At 42.7% G+C, this 17,168-nt stretch overlaps 1 protein-coding gene and 1 pseudogene across 1 annotated transcript in view; one reads left to right on the plus strand and one right to left on the minus strand.

Moving 5' to 3' along the window:
- LOC103019575 (zinc finger protein 615-like) overlaps positions 1-17,168 on the plus strand; it is a 36,887-nt gene that overhangs the window by 8,990 nt on the left and 10,729 nt on the right. Inside the window, 3 exon segments of the mRNA XM_057533514.1 lie at positions 9,418-9,614; positions 10,728-10,854; positions 11,132-11,224. Of these exon segments, the coding sequence (XP_057389497.1) occupies positions 9,600-9,614; positions 10,728-10,854; positions 11,132-11,224 (235 nt within the window). The 5' untranslated portion in view covers positions 9,418-9,599.
- Positions 3,012-3,103, minus strand: LOC114237675 (small nucleolar RNA SNORA40; annotated as a pseudogene).

Consider the following 17,168-nt stretch of genomic DNA (forward strand, 5'->3'; position numbering starts at 1 on the left):
CGAACCCGTGTCCCCTGCATTAGCAGGCAGATTCTCAACCACTGCGCCACCAGGGAAGCCCCAGGGACTGAGCTCTTAACTAGTGGGATCTGGCACTATCTCCAAGTAGATAGTGTTAGAATTGAGTTAAAATGTAGGACCCCGCTGATAGGAATTGCTTGGTGTGTGGGAAACCCACACATTTGGTGACCAGAAGTGTTGAAAGTGTGTGTGTGGCAACAGGGTGAGAGTAAAGGAGAAAGACAGGAGGAAGTCTGAACTGTAGCTTTTCCCAATACAGACTTCAAGTAAATTCAACCTTAGATCCAACTAGAAACTCTGGGCGTCTTCTCTGCCACAGAATATCAGACTGTAATAGAGGCGGGGCAGGTGCGTAGCTGTTAGTGCATGACCGGTAGCCGTCCCACTCAGCCATTGACTGGCATCGCAATGGGTCCCTCCTCCTTCCCTTCCTCTGTGTAAGCGGAGCCCACATTCAGACTGAGGGAAGATGGATTTTTTGAGACACTAGTCTGCCATCTCGGTCGGCTGGCTTTCCGATTAAAGTTGTTACTCCTTGCCTCAACAAGCCCTCTCCCGATTTATTGGCCTGACCTGCGGCAAGCGGAGCGAGTTCGGGCTCTGTCCGTAATAAGACTCCAGGCAAACTGGTAGTACCCAAGGTGTTCCTGCCTAACTGCACAAGGTCACCATTATCTTGCCACTTTTGCCCAAAGTGATGACTAGAATGCATCTCACACCACGTTGGCCTTGGATTGGTTCTGGCCTCTGAAAACTTAAATTAGCTCTGTGACTGAGACTATCTCTTGCAAAGAGAGGAAGGCACTGGGGTGCCCAGAAGACATTTCCATGTCTTCTCACCCAGCAGTCTTAGCAGCTTTTATGGCCACTCCTGTTGGAAGCGCCAGAACCTCTATGAGGTCACAGAGCTGTGTGTCCTCATAGAACCTGTGCAAGTCTTCTGAAACTGAACAAGAGCCCTCGGTGTCCCTAGCAACAGCCAAGGAGGCATTATGGGGAGAGCCCATCAGAATCAGAAATGGTTTTGGACCAGGTTTAGCCTTTGGCAGCTACTGGAGGAGTCTTCAGAGACTCAATATCTGCTGAGCCTAATTCTGGGCAAGGATCCCCAGTGAGGGGCCTGTGGGGTCAGTGAAGAGGGAATGTGTGTCAGTGACCGTATTTGGGGTTTTATTTGGCTTCAGTCACTGAGGAATCTGGGCGTTAGTGATGGGGCCTTTGATTGAGGCTTAACCTGAAGAGATTAATGATTGAAGGTCTTGTTGGTCAGGGTTTAGGGTCTATACGTTAGGTCTGCAAGACTCGGTAATTGAAAACTGGATGAAAGGTGTGAAACCAATGAGCACTGCTTCTCCCCTAGGTTAGCAATTTAACATCCAGCTCATGATCAGGAGAAGCCTGGAATTGGGGGAGGAGTGTCAATGGGCAAGAGTGTCTGTGGTAAATTTCAGATTGAATTTGAGGTCAGTGTTGTGTAGGGAGTGCAGAGTTTGTCTGTGTTTGAGAGCCCAGGAGTCGGGAAGTTTTGAGACCCATAGTCCCAGGCTAGTGGGTGTTTAGAGACTTGACCTTTGGATGCTGGAAACATTTCTTTTCAGGTTTTCCAGTCCAAGTCCTTTCTCAAGGTTCTTATTAAAAATTTGTCTCCTACATACACTCTTCTCATTGTCCCCACCAAAATCAGGATAATTCACCGTGGTCAAGTGGTGTGTATAGGAATAAAGAAAGGATTATTGTTCATCTTACTGCAAAGTTTAGTCTTGGATATTTCCTTTCAGATTTCTTTGACACAAGTAAGAACAACCATTTTCCTGAGTTCTACTCCTCAGTGAGAGCCATCTCATTAAAAAAAATTTTTTTTCAGGCTACCTTTCTAAAACTTGGGATCATCTGTAAGAACATACATTCAAGAATCTGCCTATCATCTAACATGGCTGTATTTCTTTTGCATTGTCTCTGGCAAATAATCGAAATTCCTGTTACTCCACCTTATCACCAGCATTTCATATTTTCAGTTTTTGGATTTCAGCAAGTCTAATACCTGGGTATTTGTATCACACTGCTGCTTTTTAAAAATTATTATTATTATTCACATTGCTGTTTTAATTTGCATCTCCCTAACAACAAATGATGCAGACCATCTTTTCATATGCTTGTTTGCCATCTGTTATCTTTGATCAAGTGTCTGTTCAAGGTTTGCCTATTTTTGAAATAGGAGTTTCTTGTTGACTTTTCAGAATTCTTTCTATGTTCTGGATACAAGTCCTTTACCAAGTATAGGACTTATAGGATGAATGTATTGAGATTCCTCTTTCTTTTTTTTTTTTTTTCTGAACAAAGTGTAAAGGGTTTTTTTTTATTATGTGTAACATAGGCAAAATTATTTAAGTCAATAAATTTTTAAGGAATTTCACATGTTCTGATTCTTTCCACTGCCAATCACCTTAGTTCCTCCAAAGTCATAATATTCAAGATAAGATAGCCCTTTCAAAAAGAAGTTTTGCTCAATCCACAGCTGTCAGGTCAGTCAGTCCACAATTCTTTTAGTTGGGTTTCTTTGATCTCCGGTGGAATACAGACACACTTCAAAATTCCCCACCTGTAATCTCTGGGATCCAATTTCCTCAAGCAATTTACTTTAGGACTATGTTTAGGGTCAGGAGATGCATCTGCCTGGTTCTGAATTTGACACCCTCTAAAAATGTATTAAGTTCAAATCATATTCACTCCTAAGCTATCACACCCTAGAACAGTACAGATCATTGGGATATGCCAGTACCTTTTCAAAATCCTGACACTGTGTTCTTAAGATAAAAGCCTAAAAAAAGAAGCCATCTTTGTTTCATGTCAACATTAAAATTAGAGTATGAAATCAATATAGCTGATAATTTAAAAGCTTAATATATGAGGGAAATTATCAGCTCTATAGTCCTGGAAGCAATCTTTATGTTTATCAGTACACCCCCACCACTTGAATCTGTTTTAGGTATCATGTTCCTTCTTACCTGTATCAAAACTCATACTGAACAATGAGTTCTGGGTTGCAAAAGAGGATTTTTGCACCTGTCTATAAGGAGATTCTTTTGAGATTTTTTTTTTCTCTTTGTCTTTGTTTGTTTTTTGCCTGTGGACTTCCACGTGTTCCAGCAGCATCTGCTGAAAACGTCTATCTTTCTCCATTGAATAACCTTTGTATCTCTGTCAAACGCTTGAGTATACTTGACTTATGTGGGTCTTTTTCTGAGATCTTTGCTCTGTTCCATTGATTTATGTGTTTGTCCTTTCACCAATACTACTAAAGGTTTATAAGTCTTGAAATCTCTTGGTGTGAGCCCTATATGATGGTTCTTTTTGGTCAGAAGTTGTTTTGCTATTTTCAGTGGAGAAACCTGGCAAATATTACCTTTGCCAGCAGATCAGTGTTGTCATTTTGATATTCTATACCCATAAATATGATGTTATTAGAAAGGGACTTCAATTCTGTGGTGTCTTTTCCAAAATGCATAAATCCCTGTTTAATGAGGAAAACAGACCAACCTAAAAGAAGGTCAATATACAAAATACCCGATCAGTACTCCTCAAAATAATTGAGGACATGAAAAAAAGACTGAGGAATGGTCATGGAACAGAGGAATTCAAGGAAACATGATGTCTAAAGGCAGCGTTAGGGTTGAATCCTAAGACAGACAAAGGACAGTAGTGGAAAAATTTGTGAAATCCAAATAGAATCTGTAATTTAGTTGAGTGTCATACCAATGTTAATTTCTAAGTTTGACAAATGTACCGTGGTTACATAAAATATTCGCATGAGAGGAAGTCAAATGAAGGTATATGTGCACTCTTTGTAGTACTTTGTCACTTTCGTGTAAATCTAAAATTTCCCCAAAATAAAAAGTTTATTTAAAATAGGTATAATCTATGTCAGTTATATCTCGGTAAAGCTGTACAAAAAAAGATGTAATCTAATTTTATCACTTACTTTCTCATTATAAACATTTCCATATTATAAAATGTTTTGTATATCTCTATATAATTAATATTAAGTGGCTGTAATTATATCATGGGTGAACTAGTAGGATGGTAACTTAAGTCACATACAAAAGGTATGCATTAAAGTGGGGTATACTTGAAAAACATAACATATTCAACTATGTTCACTTTTTATTATGATCCTCTCATTATTCAAATTCTTACATTCTCACTCCAAGATTTGTTTTACTGTTTTTCTTATAAGTCCCAGACATCTCCATTTACTTTTAATCCTAGATAGTTTATAATTTTGCAATTATATTTGATGTCTTTTAAAAAATCCATATGCTATAAATTTTGTACACAACAGAAATTCATTTTAACAGCTTTATGGTCATAATTTACATATAACATTTACCAGCAGTAAGCGTACAACTCAATGACATTTAGCAAGTTCATAGAGTTGTGCCACTATCACCACGATGCAATATTTAGAAATTTTCATAACCTGCAAAAAGTAACTGGATAGTTGTTTTGTTATTAAGTTTTGAGAACACTTGATATATTCTGAATACAAGTCCTTTATCAATAGATGTTAAATGTGTCAATATTTTCTCCCAACCTCTGGCTCCACTCAATACTTTATTAAAGCTGTGCTTAGAAATACAAAAGTTTTTAATTTTAGTAAAGTCCAATTTATTATTTTTCCTTTTATGGCTCATACTTTGTCTTGTCACAGAACTCTTTGGCTAACTTAGGCTCCTCTTCGCTTCTCTAAGTTTCATACTTCTACCTCTTAAATTTAGGTCTGTGATCTATTTCGAGTTAATTTTGTGTATGGTTAGAGTTATGGGTCTTAATTTATGTTTTTGCAAATAGGTATACAATTATTCCAGCATCATTTGCTGACACAACTAACCCCATGGAATTATCTTAGTGTCTTGGCCAATAGCTATTGACCTTAATACTTTTGGACTCCATTCTGGCTGTGCCTTTCTCATCGGCTCCAGACCTTTACTGGCCTCATTTTTAAAGTGGCCTTTCCCCGAGGCTCCAATCCCAATCAAAACTTAGGCTTCATCCCTGCCGCTCTTTTCCTTTTGAACGTGATGGCGTGTTCCACACTGTGCCAGTTTCTTGCAATCTTATTCTGTCCTTAAAAGCCGCTTCCTGCAAGAAATGTTCCTCCAAAGGTTTGGGGGCGGATGTCCGATTACCGGATGTATTGCCGTTTCTCTTTCCAGGAGTTCGTTCTCTGCTGCTATACCGACACCTGAACCCTTGGTCCTTTTCGACACCCGCCCCCCCTCCTTTTTTAATACAAGGTGTAAAATAAAGGCCGCGGCAACGTTACTTGTCTCCCCAGTGCGTCGAACGCCGTTTAGGTAGCTCCATATTTGCCTCGCAAACCTCGAGTCTCTGAAAATCTGCTAATTTTCTCAAGAGTCGAAGTGACAGGTAATGAAATAATTTCAGTGGCTTCTCACCTTCCGGACCACCCAGGGCTCCCGGCCCCAAACCCGCCCCTTGGCCTTCTGTACGTCAGGTGTCCCAACATGGCCGCCCCCTGGGGCCGCGGAGAGCTGGGCGCGGACATATTGCCTCTCAAGGTAATACCAGAAATCCAGTCCGCGTTTCTTCAAACGCTTCAGACCGTCTTCGGCCGCCGTAGACCGACGAAAAATCTGGGCGACAGGGGTTAGAAGTAGAAGCGGTTCGTGGAAGTGTTAACGTTTTAGGCTCTGCTTGTGGACTGGAGAAAATCGGGTCAGTGTGTGCATTTGTCCCTTGAAGTTTGGTGGTTTTGTCCCATAGGAGGTTTGCCCCTGTGGACGTGTCGTCCACAGGCTGCAATGGTGTAGTGTGGACTTACGGAATTATTGAGGGTCTGGTGGGAAGCACGGAGGTGGAGGTATTTGAGAGGAACCGGGAGCGTTTGTGACGCGTGTACCTGTCGTTGAGGTACCTTGGGAGCTGTTGGTTAAAACGATTAAGAATCTGTAGAGGGAATTCCCTGGCGGATTCGGCGCTTTCCCTGTAGTGGCCCGGGTTCGGTCCCTGGTCAGGGAACTAAGATCCCGCAAGCCACGCGGCGCCCCCCCCACGCCCCCCCCCCCAAAATCTGTAGAGATCAACGATCGTGACCGGACCGGCCTGGTATGGGGGTCTTTGCGGCTCACTCTCTTTCTAAAGGATGCAGGTGGTATTTACGATGGTAAGAGATTCAGATTCGGGAATTAATATGGCGCTCAGAGATGCTGGGGCCTGGCTGGACGGTCATCATATGAGGGTATCTGGCCCAGGTTTCGGATTAATAAGGAAGTGTGTAGTCAGTGTCTGTGGTACAGAGAGTCTTGTGAGGGCTGAGACTTTGGTCCCCTAGGACACCTGGCTGGTGGTTGCGTTGAGATTCCAACCAAGTACGCTGGGAAGGAAGGCGGTACAGCCCAGGACGGTAGTGTAGTTCTAAACCTTCTGCTTTTTAGGCTTTTATCCGCAGACCGAGGGACTAACCCAGCCTCGCCTATGTGTTGTGTATCGTGTATCGCTGCTTTCGCACTGCAAAGGCGGAATTGAGTCCTTGTGACAGATCTTAACCCTCAAAGCAGAAATGTATAGTATCTATCCCTTTGTCACCGACCAGGGCTCTTGGCCTCCTTGGTCCATAGAAATTGATCAAAGGCCAGATAAGAAATTCAGTCCAGGCTTTACTGGGGCCCTGCTGCAGCAGGGGGGAGCGAGAACAAGTAAGAGGTTCCCTTGCTTGTTTGCTCTCTGAGGTGGGGTTGGTGGGGGGGGCATCTGGTTCCTTATATGGGGTGAGGGTAGGGGTATGTCCAGGGGTTGGGCCGGAGGGACGGCTTAGATGGTTTGCCCACCCTTTAGGTGGTGGTGTGTGCAAGGGGCATGGCAGTACCAAGCTTTTGCTCCGGATCCCCTGCTTTTTTGCTCCTGGCTCTTCAGAAGTGGCAGTTGGGTTTCTTGATTTCTTTGTATCTTGTTGTCCAGAATTTGCCCCCTCTGCGCATGTGCAAAGTTATTTTTAGTCCTTTATAGTTTCTTTGGGTTTTGTTGCCGGAGGAGAGGTGTGTCCAGATGCAAGCACTGCAGCACTGCAGCAAAGGGTTCGAGGTCCCAGCCTGTCTCACCTTTGCAGAAAATGTTTGTCAAGGCTTGCTCTCACCAGCGGTAGTGGACACTTGCTTTTTTGTCTGACACGCACTCACACTTTCTTCTTTGCTAACAGAATCGCCGTTTTGTTTCGTTATCCATCCTTCTGGCAGGGTGACCCATATCCCACTACTGGTTGGTCTTAGTTAGTCCTGGTGGTTCCACTTCGCGTTGCTAGTGATTGAATTAGTACGAAATGAGCTTAGTACGTGGTGCAGTTCTAGCCAGCAATATATGTGAAAATCTGCTTGGGGGTTTCTGAAGGGAAATTTTGTTTTAAATAAGTATTATAATTCTTTGAATCTCTCTTTCCATGTCAAGGATGATATTGTCTGAATATAACCTTAATTTTCTGTCCAGTTTCTAATGTTTATAATTCATTCCTTTTTTTGTTTTTAATTAGAAAAAGATTTTTTTGGCTGCCACCGCATGGCGTGCAGGAAACTTAGTTTCCGCACCAGGGATTGATCCTGTGTCCCCTGCAGTGGAAGCCTGGAGTCCTAACCACTGGACTCCCAGGGAATTCCCTTGCTGTATATGTTTCAAGGCTATATTGTTAAGTACCTAGAAATGGCAAATTTCTTAAAATGTGGTGAATTGAACCTCTTACTAGTAAGCTTTGTTTCTCTTTCTCTGTAGTAATTTTTGGGTTTTCTGGTGCATTTTGTCAGAGAATATAGATTATCTGTGGTTACTCTTTCCATGGTTTATCTTTTTCTAACCTTTTATTCTCCAGCTTTCCATATCACTATATTTCAGGCATGTCACCTAGAGTAGCATGTTCTTGGGTTTTATTTTATTTTATTATTATTTTTTGGCCACACTGGACAGCATGTGGGATCTTAGTTCCCCGACCAGGGATCAAACCCAGGCCCCCTGTATTGGAAGCGTGGAGTCTTAACCACTGGACTGCCGGGGAAGTCCTGGGTTTTAAATTTTAATCCAGTCTGACAGTTTCGAGGCATTTGTATTTGATGTAATTAACTGGAATCTTTGTTCTATTTATAGTGAATATAATTCATTAAAAAAATTTTTTTTTATTGGAGTATAGTTGATTTAATATACTTAATATAATTCTTAGTGTTTTGTTTTAAAACAGTCATATAAGTGCGCTGTATTTGCCCCACTTGTTCTCTATTCCTTATTCTCTTTTTTGCCATGTTTTGAATGGATTTCTTCTTATTCTGTTTCCCCCTTCTGTTAGGATGGAAATTATATACTTTAAGACAATTGTTAGTTTTCATCATGACACTAGAGATTACATACAGCATGGAAGCTTTCTTTGTCAAATTTTTATGTTAGTACTTTTATACCCTTCTCTAACAATACAGGCGTCTTAGAGCATCTCAATTTACCACTTTCCAATTTATTTACAATATTGTGTGCTTTAAAAAATGTATTTAAAACCTAAGATATTATCATTATTGCTTATAAGACAGTGCTTCTGGTTTGCCCAGTACATTGGTTTTTAAACTGAAGTGTGTGTACTCACAGGGTGTATAAAAATGCTTGAGGAGGTTCCTGAGTGCACATTGTTTAAAGGAAAACAGTGCCCAGCGCCTCTCCTCCCATACGGTCCCTTTTGTATAACTGAGCTGCCTGAGAGTCTCCTGCTCCTAAGGCCTGCTGCTGGGATGGATCTCGTTTCCCTCATCTCCTTCTTTTTAATCTTAGACTATTTTTTTAAATTAATTAATTTATTTTGGCTCTGTTGGGTCTTCATTGCTGCACGTGGGAATTCTCTAGTTGCAGCGAGCAGGGGCTACTCTTCGTTGCGGTGTGCGGGCTCCTCATTGCGGTGACTTCTCGTGTTGCGGAGCACGGGCTCTAGGCGCGCAGGCTTCAGTAGTTGTGGCACGTGGGCTCAGTAGTTGTGGCTCGCAGGCTCTAGAGTGCAGGCTCAGTAGTTATGGTGCACGGGCTTAGTTGCTCTGCGGCATGTGGGATATTCCCGGACCAGGGATTGAACCCACGTCTCTTGCATTGGCAGGTGGATTCTTAACCACTGTGCCACCAGAGAAGTCCCCCTCATCTCCTTTGACAATCACCCCACTTCAACTTAACAAAATAAAGGAAAACCCCCACCACAGTCAGAATCTTAGCCTTTTTGGCCAGAGGAATAAAGTCTTGTGGGGTAAAAAAGGGACACTCAGCAATGCTGTGGGCATTGGGTTAAGGTGAACGCCCAGGAGCAGTGATAGCTTCTGGGCCCAGAGGAAATGTACCCTCAGCTTGAATTTTCTCCTCAACCCACAGGTCCTGACTCCCCAGGAGCAAAAGAATCAGTAGAAGGAGGAAGAAGTTACAGGATTTGGTATCAGCATTACTGGGGACATGCTTGATTGAAGACAGGTATCAGAACAGAAATTTAGAGCAGATCCAGAAGACACAGCAACAGAGCCTTCTTGTTGCCAGCTGTTTTTAGAGAACGGAAGAAAATGATCCAGGCCCAGGTGACTTTTGGTTTGTTTTATTCTTTCCTTTGTTCCCAAATGGCTTTGTCAGTTGTCTGAGTCATTCTAGTTAATTATTGCATCTAAGGGTGTCTTGGGGACCCTGGGTGTCTTTGTAGCCTGCTTCTGAAGTGAGGGTGATCCTGGGGACGCCAGAAATTGCAGCCGGTGTCTGAAGCGAGGGCAGTTCTATGGGGACTGTTTCCTCAGGCTTTGAAATATGACTGACTTTTGGTTTCCATGTTCAAATCTGGATTCTTAATCTACCTTTTTTCTTATATTGCTTTTATTTTTGTTCATTATACAACTGACTTAAGGATATATTTAAAGGCTGAAATCATAACAAAGTACACATATCAAAAAATAAGTTTCTTCTTCATACACTTTAAACATGCTTAAATAAACATTTGGTTTCTTATAATTCTGGCTTCTTGAGTCACTTCCCAGAAGATTCTGATTGACTGGCTGTAAAGATTTAGTCATCCCAATTCCATTGACTTATGTGTTAGTCATATATATATATATATGAATGTGGTGTTTCTAGGTTAACAAGAAGGTTTAACTTTTACACATTATAGAAACGTCTAATGATAAATGGATGGATGACTGACTGCACAATTATATTTAGTTGGATCCTTGTATTTTATTAGGCTTTTGCTTATTCCATGTGCGTTAAAAACAAACAACCCGGGGCTTCCCTGGTGGTGCAGTGGTTAAAAATCCGCCTGCCAATGCAGGGGACACGGGTTCGTTCCCTGGTCTGGGAAGATCCCACATGCCGCGGAGCAGCTAAGCCCGTGCGCCACAGCTACTGAGCCCGCGTGCCACAACTGCTGAGACCCGTGTGCCTGGAGCCCATGCTCTGCAACAGGAGAGGCCACTGCAATGAGAAGCCCGCGCACCGCAATGAAGAATAACCCCTGCTCGCTGCAACTAGAGGAAGCCCGTGCACAGCAGTGAAGACCCAATGCAGCCAATCAATAAACAACAACAAAAACAACCCCCTAGATATATAGATCCAGCCTATAAAGTAGAAATGAGAAGAAAAATTTTTAACATTTCTTCCATATCATCAAAAGGACATCACTTCATTAAACACCACTGTTACTATAGGAAACCCTGACGTTTGACGATGTGACTGTGGACTTCACGTGGGAGGAGTGGCAGCTCCTGACCCCTCCTCAGAAGGACCTGTACCAAGAGGTGATGCTGGAGAACTATAGCAACCTGCTGTCTGTGGGTGAGGACGGCTCCCCTGTGTCCTTTAGAGGGTCCCCAGTCAGTGGCCTTTCCTTTCTCGGCTTCTGAAAGCTCTGGAGTGTCTGTGATGCTCTGAAGCGGTAGATTTTCAGTCCCCTCTGTGGCCCATGAGAAGTGGGTGTTCTCCCTTCTCCTGAGAGAACAGCCTTTACTCTGTAGGTCGTGAAATTGTTTTGTCCTCAGCTGTAGCATTCTGTCTTCACAGACCCCAAGCCCAATTCACTGGGTCTAAATATTCTATCATTTCCGGTGAATAGGTTATCAAGCCAGAAAGCCAGACATACTCTCTAAGTTGGATCAAGGAAAACCATGGACGATGGAAGATGAAATCCACTGTCAAACCCATTCAGGTGAGTGAGAGACCAGCAAGGTGACAGGCGTGGAAATCACACTGTAGTTGGTCAGAGAAGAGTCACAGCTGAGAGGGGGTTGGACGCTGGGTAAGCAGTGCCTCCGTGCATCCCTCTCCCGATGCCAGACCTCTTTTTCTTTGTACGAGTTTAGAGAAAAATATATCCCTTCTTAGGGAAGACTCTGTCTTTTCTGGGACCTGTTTCTTCTTTATTTTACCGCCATCTTGATTTTTGTTTTCATAGTTTTCTTTTCCCTAGGATTCTCATATCTTTTCCTTCTTCTTCGTACACTTCCGCCTCCCTTGCTATGAAATTCCATCTTCCAGGGCCTCTCTCCAAAGAGAAAACTTTGAATTCCTCACTGTGTTCTAGCTGCCGCACCTTTCTGTCCCACTGGTAATGTTGATTTCCTTTGTCACATTCACCCCATGTTGGCTGCCGGCCCCAAAAGTAAACTGGTCTTCACTGTGCCTTATTCCCGCTCTGAGGTTCTCCAAAAATGTTTTTTTCCATTTTTTCCAATGATCTTCTAACCTTCAAAGGTTTCTTCATTGTTATAAGCTAAGCTCCTTAGGGTCACTGGAGAAGACTCCCAAATTGATCTCTCCCCAGTGTGATCCACCACAGACTTGGGTTCTATATAACTTATCTCGATGGCAGCTCTCCTGAGTTCTCAATAACTGCCAGGACCCAGGATCATCTTCCCTCCCATAAAACCACTATAAGTTTACATTCTCCCTTACTCTTATGCATCCTCCATCCTGGCCATTCAGGCATTACCTCATATGTTCCCCATCTGCAGAGCTCTCTTATGTAAATGCATCTGCTGTTCATGATGAATTTTTACCTAGAAACGTTATCTTAACATCCTACGTTCTCAGTTCTGGTCTCAACCTGATCATAACTCTTCCTTACTTCAAATTAATTCCTTTGTGTATTTATTAGTTTTGAACTTTCTTCTTGTTGATTGTAGACCTTACCATCTTCATTTCCCTAAAATTTTCATTTTTCTTTCCATTGTATTCTGATGATATTTATCCCAGCTAATCAAATTACTTGTCAGTTAAAGTTCTTCTTCTGTCCGTGAACTCCATGATATGACATCATCATACTCACAAAGAGATAGATTTCCACCCTCTTTCTTACATTCTCCCTAATGTGTTCCATACATGTGATTGATTTTTTGATTCATTCCTTTACATTTTTTTGATAGCCTGTTGTATGCTGGAAGGTAAGAGTAGTGAAAAAAGTATACATATAGATCACAAGTTTTTAGTCTAAGAGAAAGGAGTCAAGAAATTAATCAAGTGTTTTGGGGGCTGGTGGTGTGGGGTAAAAAAAGTAAAAATAAACAAATAATATATCTAGGGGGTGAAAAGTGCTGTGATAAAGATTAAGTAACATAAATTATTAGAGAAATGAAAATCAAAACTACAGTTAGGTACCACCTCACACCGGTCAGAATGGCCATCATGAAAAAGTCTACAGGGAATTCCCTGGCGGTCCAGTGATTAGGACTCCATGCTCTCACCGCCAAGGCCCCGGGTTCAATCCCTGGTCGGGGAACTAAGATCTCACAAGCCTCGTGGGGTGGCCAAAAAAAAGAAAAAAAGAAAAAAAGTCTACAAATAACAAACGCTGGAGGAGGTGTGGAGAAAAGGGAACCCTTCTACGCTGTTGGTGGGAGTGTAAATTGGTGCAGCCACTATGGAAAACAGTATGGAGGTTTCTCAAAAAACTAAAAACAGAGTCACCATATGATACAGCAATCCCACTCCTGGGCATATATCCAGACAAAACTATAATTCAAAAAGATACATGCACTCCTGTGTTCATAGCAGCACTGTTCACAATAGCTAGGACATAGAAACAACCTAAATGTCCATTGGGAGATGAATGAATCAACAAGATGTGGTACATATACACAGTGGAATACTACTCAGCCACAAGAAAAGAATGAAATAATGCTATTTGCAGCAACATGGATGGACCTAGAGATTATCATACTAAGCGAAGTCAAAGAGAAAGACAAATACCATATGATATCACTTATAGGTGAAATCTAAAATACGACACAAATCAGCATATCTACAAAGCAGAAACAGACTCACAGACATAGAGAACAGACTAGTGGTTGCCAAGGGGGAGGAGCGGTGGGGGAGGGATGGGATGGGAGGTTGGGGTTAGCATATGTAAGCTATTGCATGTGAAATGGGTAAACAACAAGGTCCTACTGTGTAGCACAGAGAACTATATTCAACATCTGTGATAAACCATAATGCGAAAGAACATGAATAAGAATATATACGTATATCTGAATCACTTTGCTATACAGAAGAAATTAGCACAACGTTGTATATCAACTATACTTCAGTAAAACTTAAAGAAACAAAACTTTAGTCAGCATTATGGAAGAGTAGGTGCTGGGGCTCCTCTTTAGGCAGGGGACACCTCTCAGATAAGGTGCCTCTGAGCCAAGAAATGCGGGACGTTAGTAGGCTGCCGGGTTAGGAGTTTTCCAAGTAGAGAGGCTAGCGGGTTTAAAAGGCTGAGCCACGAATGAGTTTGAGAAACATTAAGGAGCCCGTGTGGACAGAGCAGAGTGTGCTTTCTGGAAAGTGATGGGTATAAGGCCAAAGAGGCAGTAGCAGTGGGGGCGGGGTGGGGGGGGTAAGATTGGTCACGTATTCCATTTCAAGGAAGCGTGATTTTACTCCCTAATAAGATGAGAAAACACGAGGAGAGGACTTCCCTGGTGGTACAGTGGTTAAGAATCCGCCTGCCAATGCTAGGGACACAGGTTTGAGCCCTGGTCCGGGAAGATCCCACATGCCATGGAGCAACTAAACCCGTGTGCCACAACTACTGAGCCTGTGCTCTAGAGCCCGCGAGCCACAACTACTGAAGCCCATGTGCCTAGAGCCCATGCTCCGCAACAAGAGAAGCCACTGCAATGAGAAGCCCGCGCACCGCAAGGAAGAATAGCCCCTGCTCGCCACAACTAGAGGAAGCCTGCACGCAGCAACGAAGACCCAACGCACCCAAAAATAAATAAATTAATTGATTAATTTAAAAAAAAACGAGGAGTTCTTGAGTACTGGAATGACATGAAATAATTTACATTTTTCAAGGAATCCTTTTGGCTTCTGTGTAGAAAGCAGACAGTAGTGGGCAGGGCGGCAAACAGGAAAGCCTCAGGAGGCTATTGCAGAAAACATGGTGGCTGCGAGAATGGTTGGCTGCAGCATGTGTGGAGGGTTCAGTGTTGGTGAGGTTCTGGATATGCTGCTTGTAGAGGGCAAATGAAATTTGACATTACATAAATACAGGCTGGGAGAGGAAAAAATGGGTGAAGATTGTTGGTAAGGTTGTTACTGAACGCAAGACCGTGTGCCTGAAGCACGGTGAGGTCAAATACTGAAACATCGGAGTTGGGAGCAGAGAAGGGTTTATTGCCGGACCGTGCAAGGAGTCAGGTGGCTCATGCCTTAAAAAGTCTGGAACTCCTTGAAGGCTTTCAGCAAAGCCCTTTTAAAGGCAGGGTGAGGGAGGGACGTGGTTAGTTGTTGCACACTTCTTAGTGGTGTTGGATTCTTTGTTCTTGCAGCTGTCATGTAGGTCAGGTCATGGTCAGGTCACCATGTTTTTGTAAACCTTGAACAAGACAAATGTTATTCTCTGTTCAGGTCAGGTCACAGATGTTCTTGTATATTTCAAGCTATAGGCAGCATTCTTTTACAAAATGTACAGAGCCAGCATGACTAAGTACAGGCAACAGAGCACAAAGGTTAAAGTGAGTTTAAAGTAAAAGAAGCAGATCTGATATGGAGTCAGATTTGTTCTTCCCTATTACAAAAGCAGACCAGTTCCTCAAGGGATGTTAATGTTTCATGGCACATGAGTCTCAAGTTCACATGGGTCTCAAGTTCACATAGGACTTTGTTGGTTCTCCATAGAGGTGATGTGGTGAGTGAGGTCCTTAACTGCAGTCCTTCCTGTCCTTCTCATAAATGTAAAAACATGTTTCCTACAGCTGTTCCTTCATTTTATCTAATATGATATTAATCCTGCCTAATCTACACACATGCATATGCATCAGTCTGTGTCCATATGTGTCCATATATATTCTTTAAAGAATAATTTCTTTACAGATTTGATCATTTAATAACCTATTGTGCTCTATACATGTTTTATACAGTTTCTTTTGTTTCATTTAGTATATTAACTACTGAAATTAGCATGTATTTTCTTGTGATTCTGGCATCTGAAATCTCTTCATTACTGGTTTTGGTATTGGCTCAACTGCTAATGGTGAATTTAGGAATCTATATTATTCATATACTTATAAGAATCATATAGTTCAGCATTAGTAAATAGATGCTTATGAGAGAATAGAAAATATGTATTGGTCTCTGCCCCCTTTTCCTGGCACAGAGCTCCTAAAACCCTTGTGATTCCCTAAGTGATTAGAACGCTAGGAACATCTCTTGTTCTAATATTGGTCTTTGACCTCTGTTCCTGACACAGGGCTCCTGAAACTTTTGTCATTTCCTGGGTGACAGGAGTAACTTTGTTCTACCGAGGTGACTCTGAGTGGGCTACTGGATGAGGGCTGGTCACCAGAATGATGAGAAGCTTGTCCTTTTTATCCCCACCCCCTGTTCTCTTGAGAAGGGAGAAGGGTTGAAAATGGAGTTAATGATTGATCATGCTTACATGATGAAGACTCCATGAAATCCCCAAACTATGATGTTCAGAGAACTTCTGGGTTGGTGAACATGTGGACGTGCCCTAAGATGGTGTGGAAGCATGGGACCCCTTCCCACATATCCTGCCCTACACATCTCTTCCATCTGGATATTCACCCGTATCCTTTATCATAGCCTTTAATAAAGTGGTAAACATAAGTGTTCTCCAGAGTTCTGTGAGCCCCTCTAGCAAGTGAATTGAACCCGAGGAGGGGGTTATTGGCACCTCTGATCTATAGCTGGCTGGTCAGAAGCACAGGTGACAACATGGATTTGTGATTGGTGTCTGAAGTGGGGGCCGTGAAGTCTTAGGGGACTGAGCCCTTAACCTGTGGGATCTGATGCTATCTCTGGGTAGATAGTGTCAGAATTGATTTAAATGATAGGACACCCAGCTGGTAGGGCAGAGAATTGCTTGTTGTGGGGAAAAAGTCTCCACACATTTGGTGACCAGAAGGGTCAGAAACGAAGTGTTCTGTGTGGGTAATAAAGGAGACTCTCCGGGAAGAAGCACACAGTGGAGAAGAACTGTGTTTTTCACTACACAGGAAGGAGACGAAACTGGGTTTTTCCTTTACAAATGCTCACATATATAGAGATTGCAGATGTTCTTACCTCAGCTAGAGGAATTAACGGAACATTACCGAAACTTCTTTGAATTTTCAACTTTAGTTGAATGAATGGAAGACTGCACAGTAACGTAATATTTTACTAGGATTCTTACTCTATCACAGCGTTTGAAGGAAAAAAACCCACTAATTTCCCATATGGCAAAAGTGAGCAGAATAATTTCCTTTACATTTTTCCATATTACCCAAAGAACATCACTTCGCTAAATAAGACCATGTTATGACAGGAATCCCTGACATGACGACGTGGCTATGAAGTTCACGTGGGAGGAGTGGCAGCTCCTGGACCCCGATCAGAAGGACCTGTACCGGGATGTGATGCTGGAGAACTATAGCAACTTGGTGTCCGTGGGTGAGGACGGCTCCCCCAGGTCCCTCAGAGGGTGCCCGTCAGTGGCCGTTCCATTCTCAGCCTCTTAACTCTTCAGACTAACTGCATTCCTCTGCAATGGTCGAGTCTCAGATCCTTCTCTTGCCCCAGACGAGAGGGTATAATAGCCCCTCTCCTGAGAGAAAAGCCTTGAGGTTACAGATGTGAAACCTGTTTATTCCCTCCATGTACCA

Source organism: Balaenoptera acutorostrata, chromosome 19, assembly GCF_949987535.1.
Source record: "Balaenoptera acutorostrata chromosome 19, mBalAcu1.1, whole genome shotgun sequence".
Classification (NCBI taxonomy): Eukaryota; Metazoa; Chordata; class Mammalia; order Artiodactyla; family Balaenopteridae; genus Balaenoptera; species Balaenoptera acutorostrata.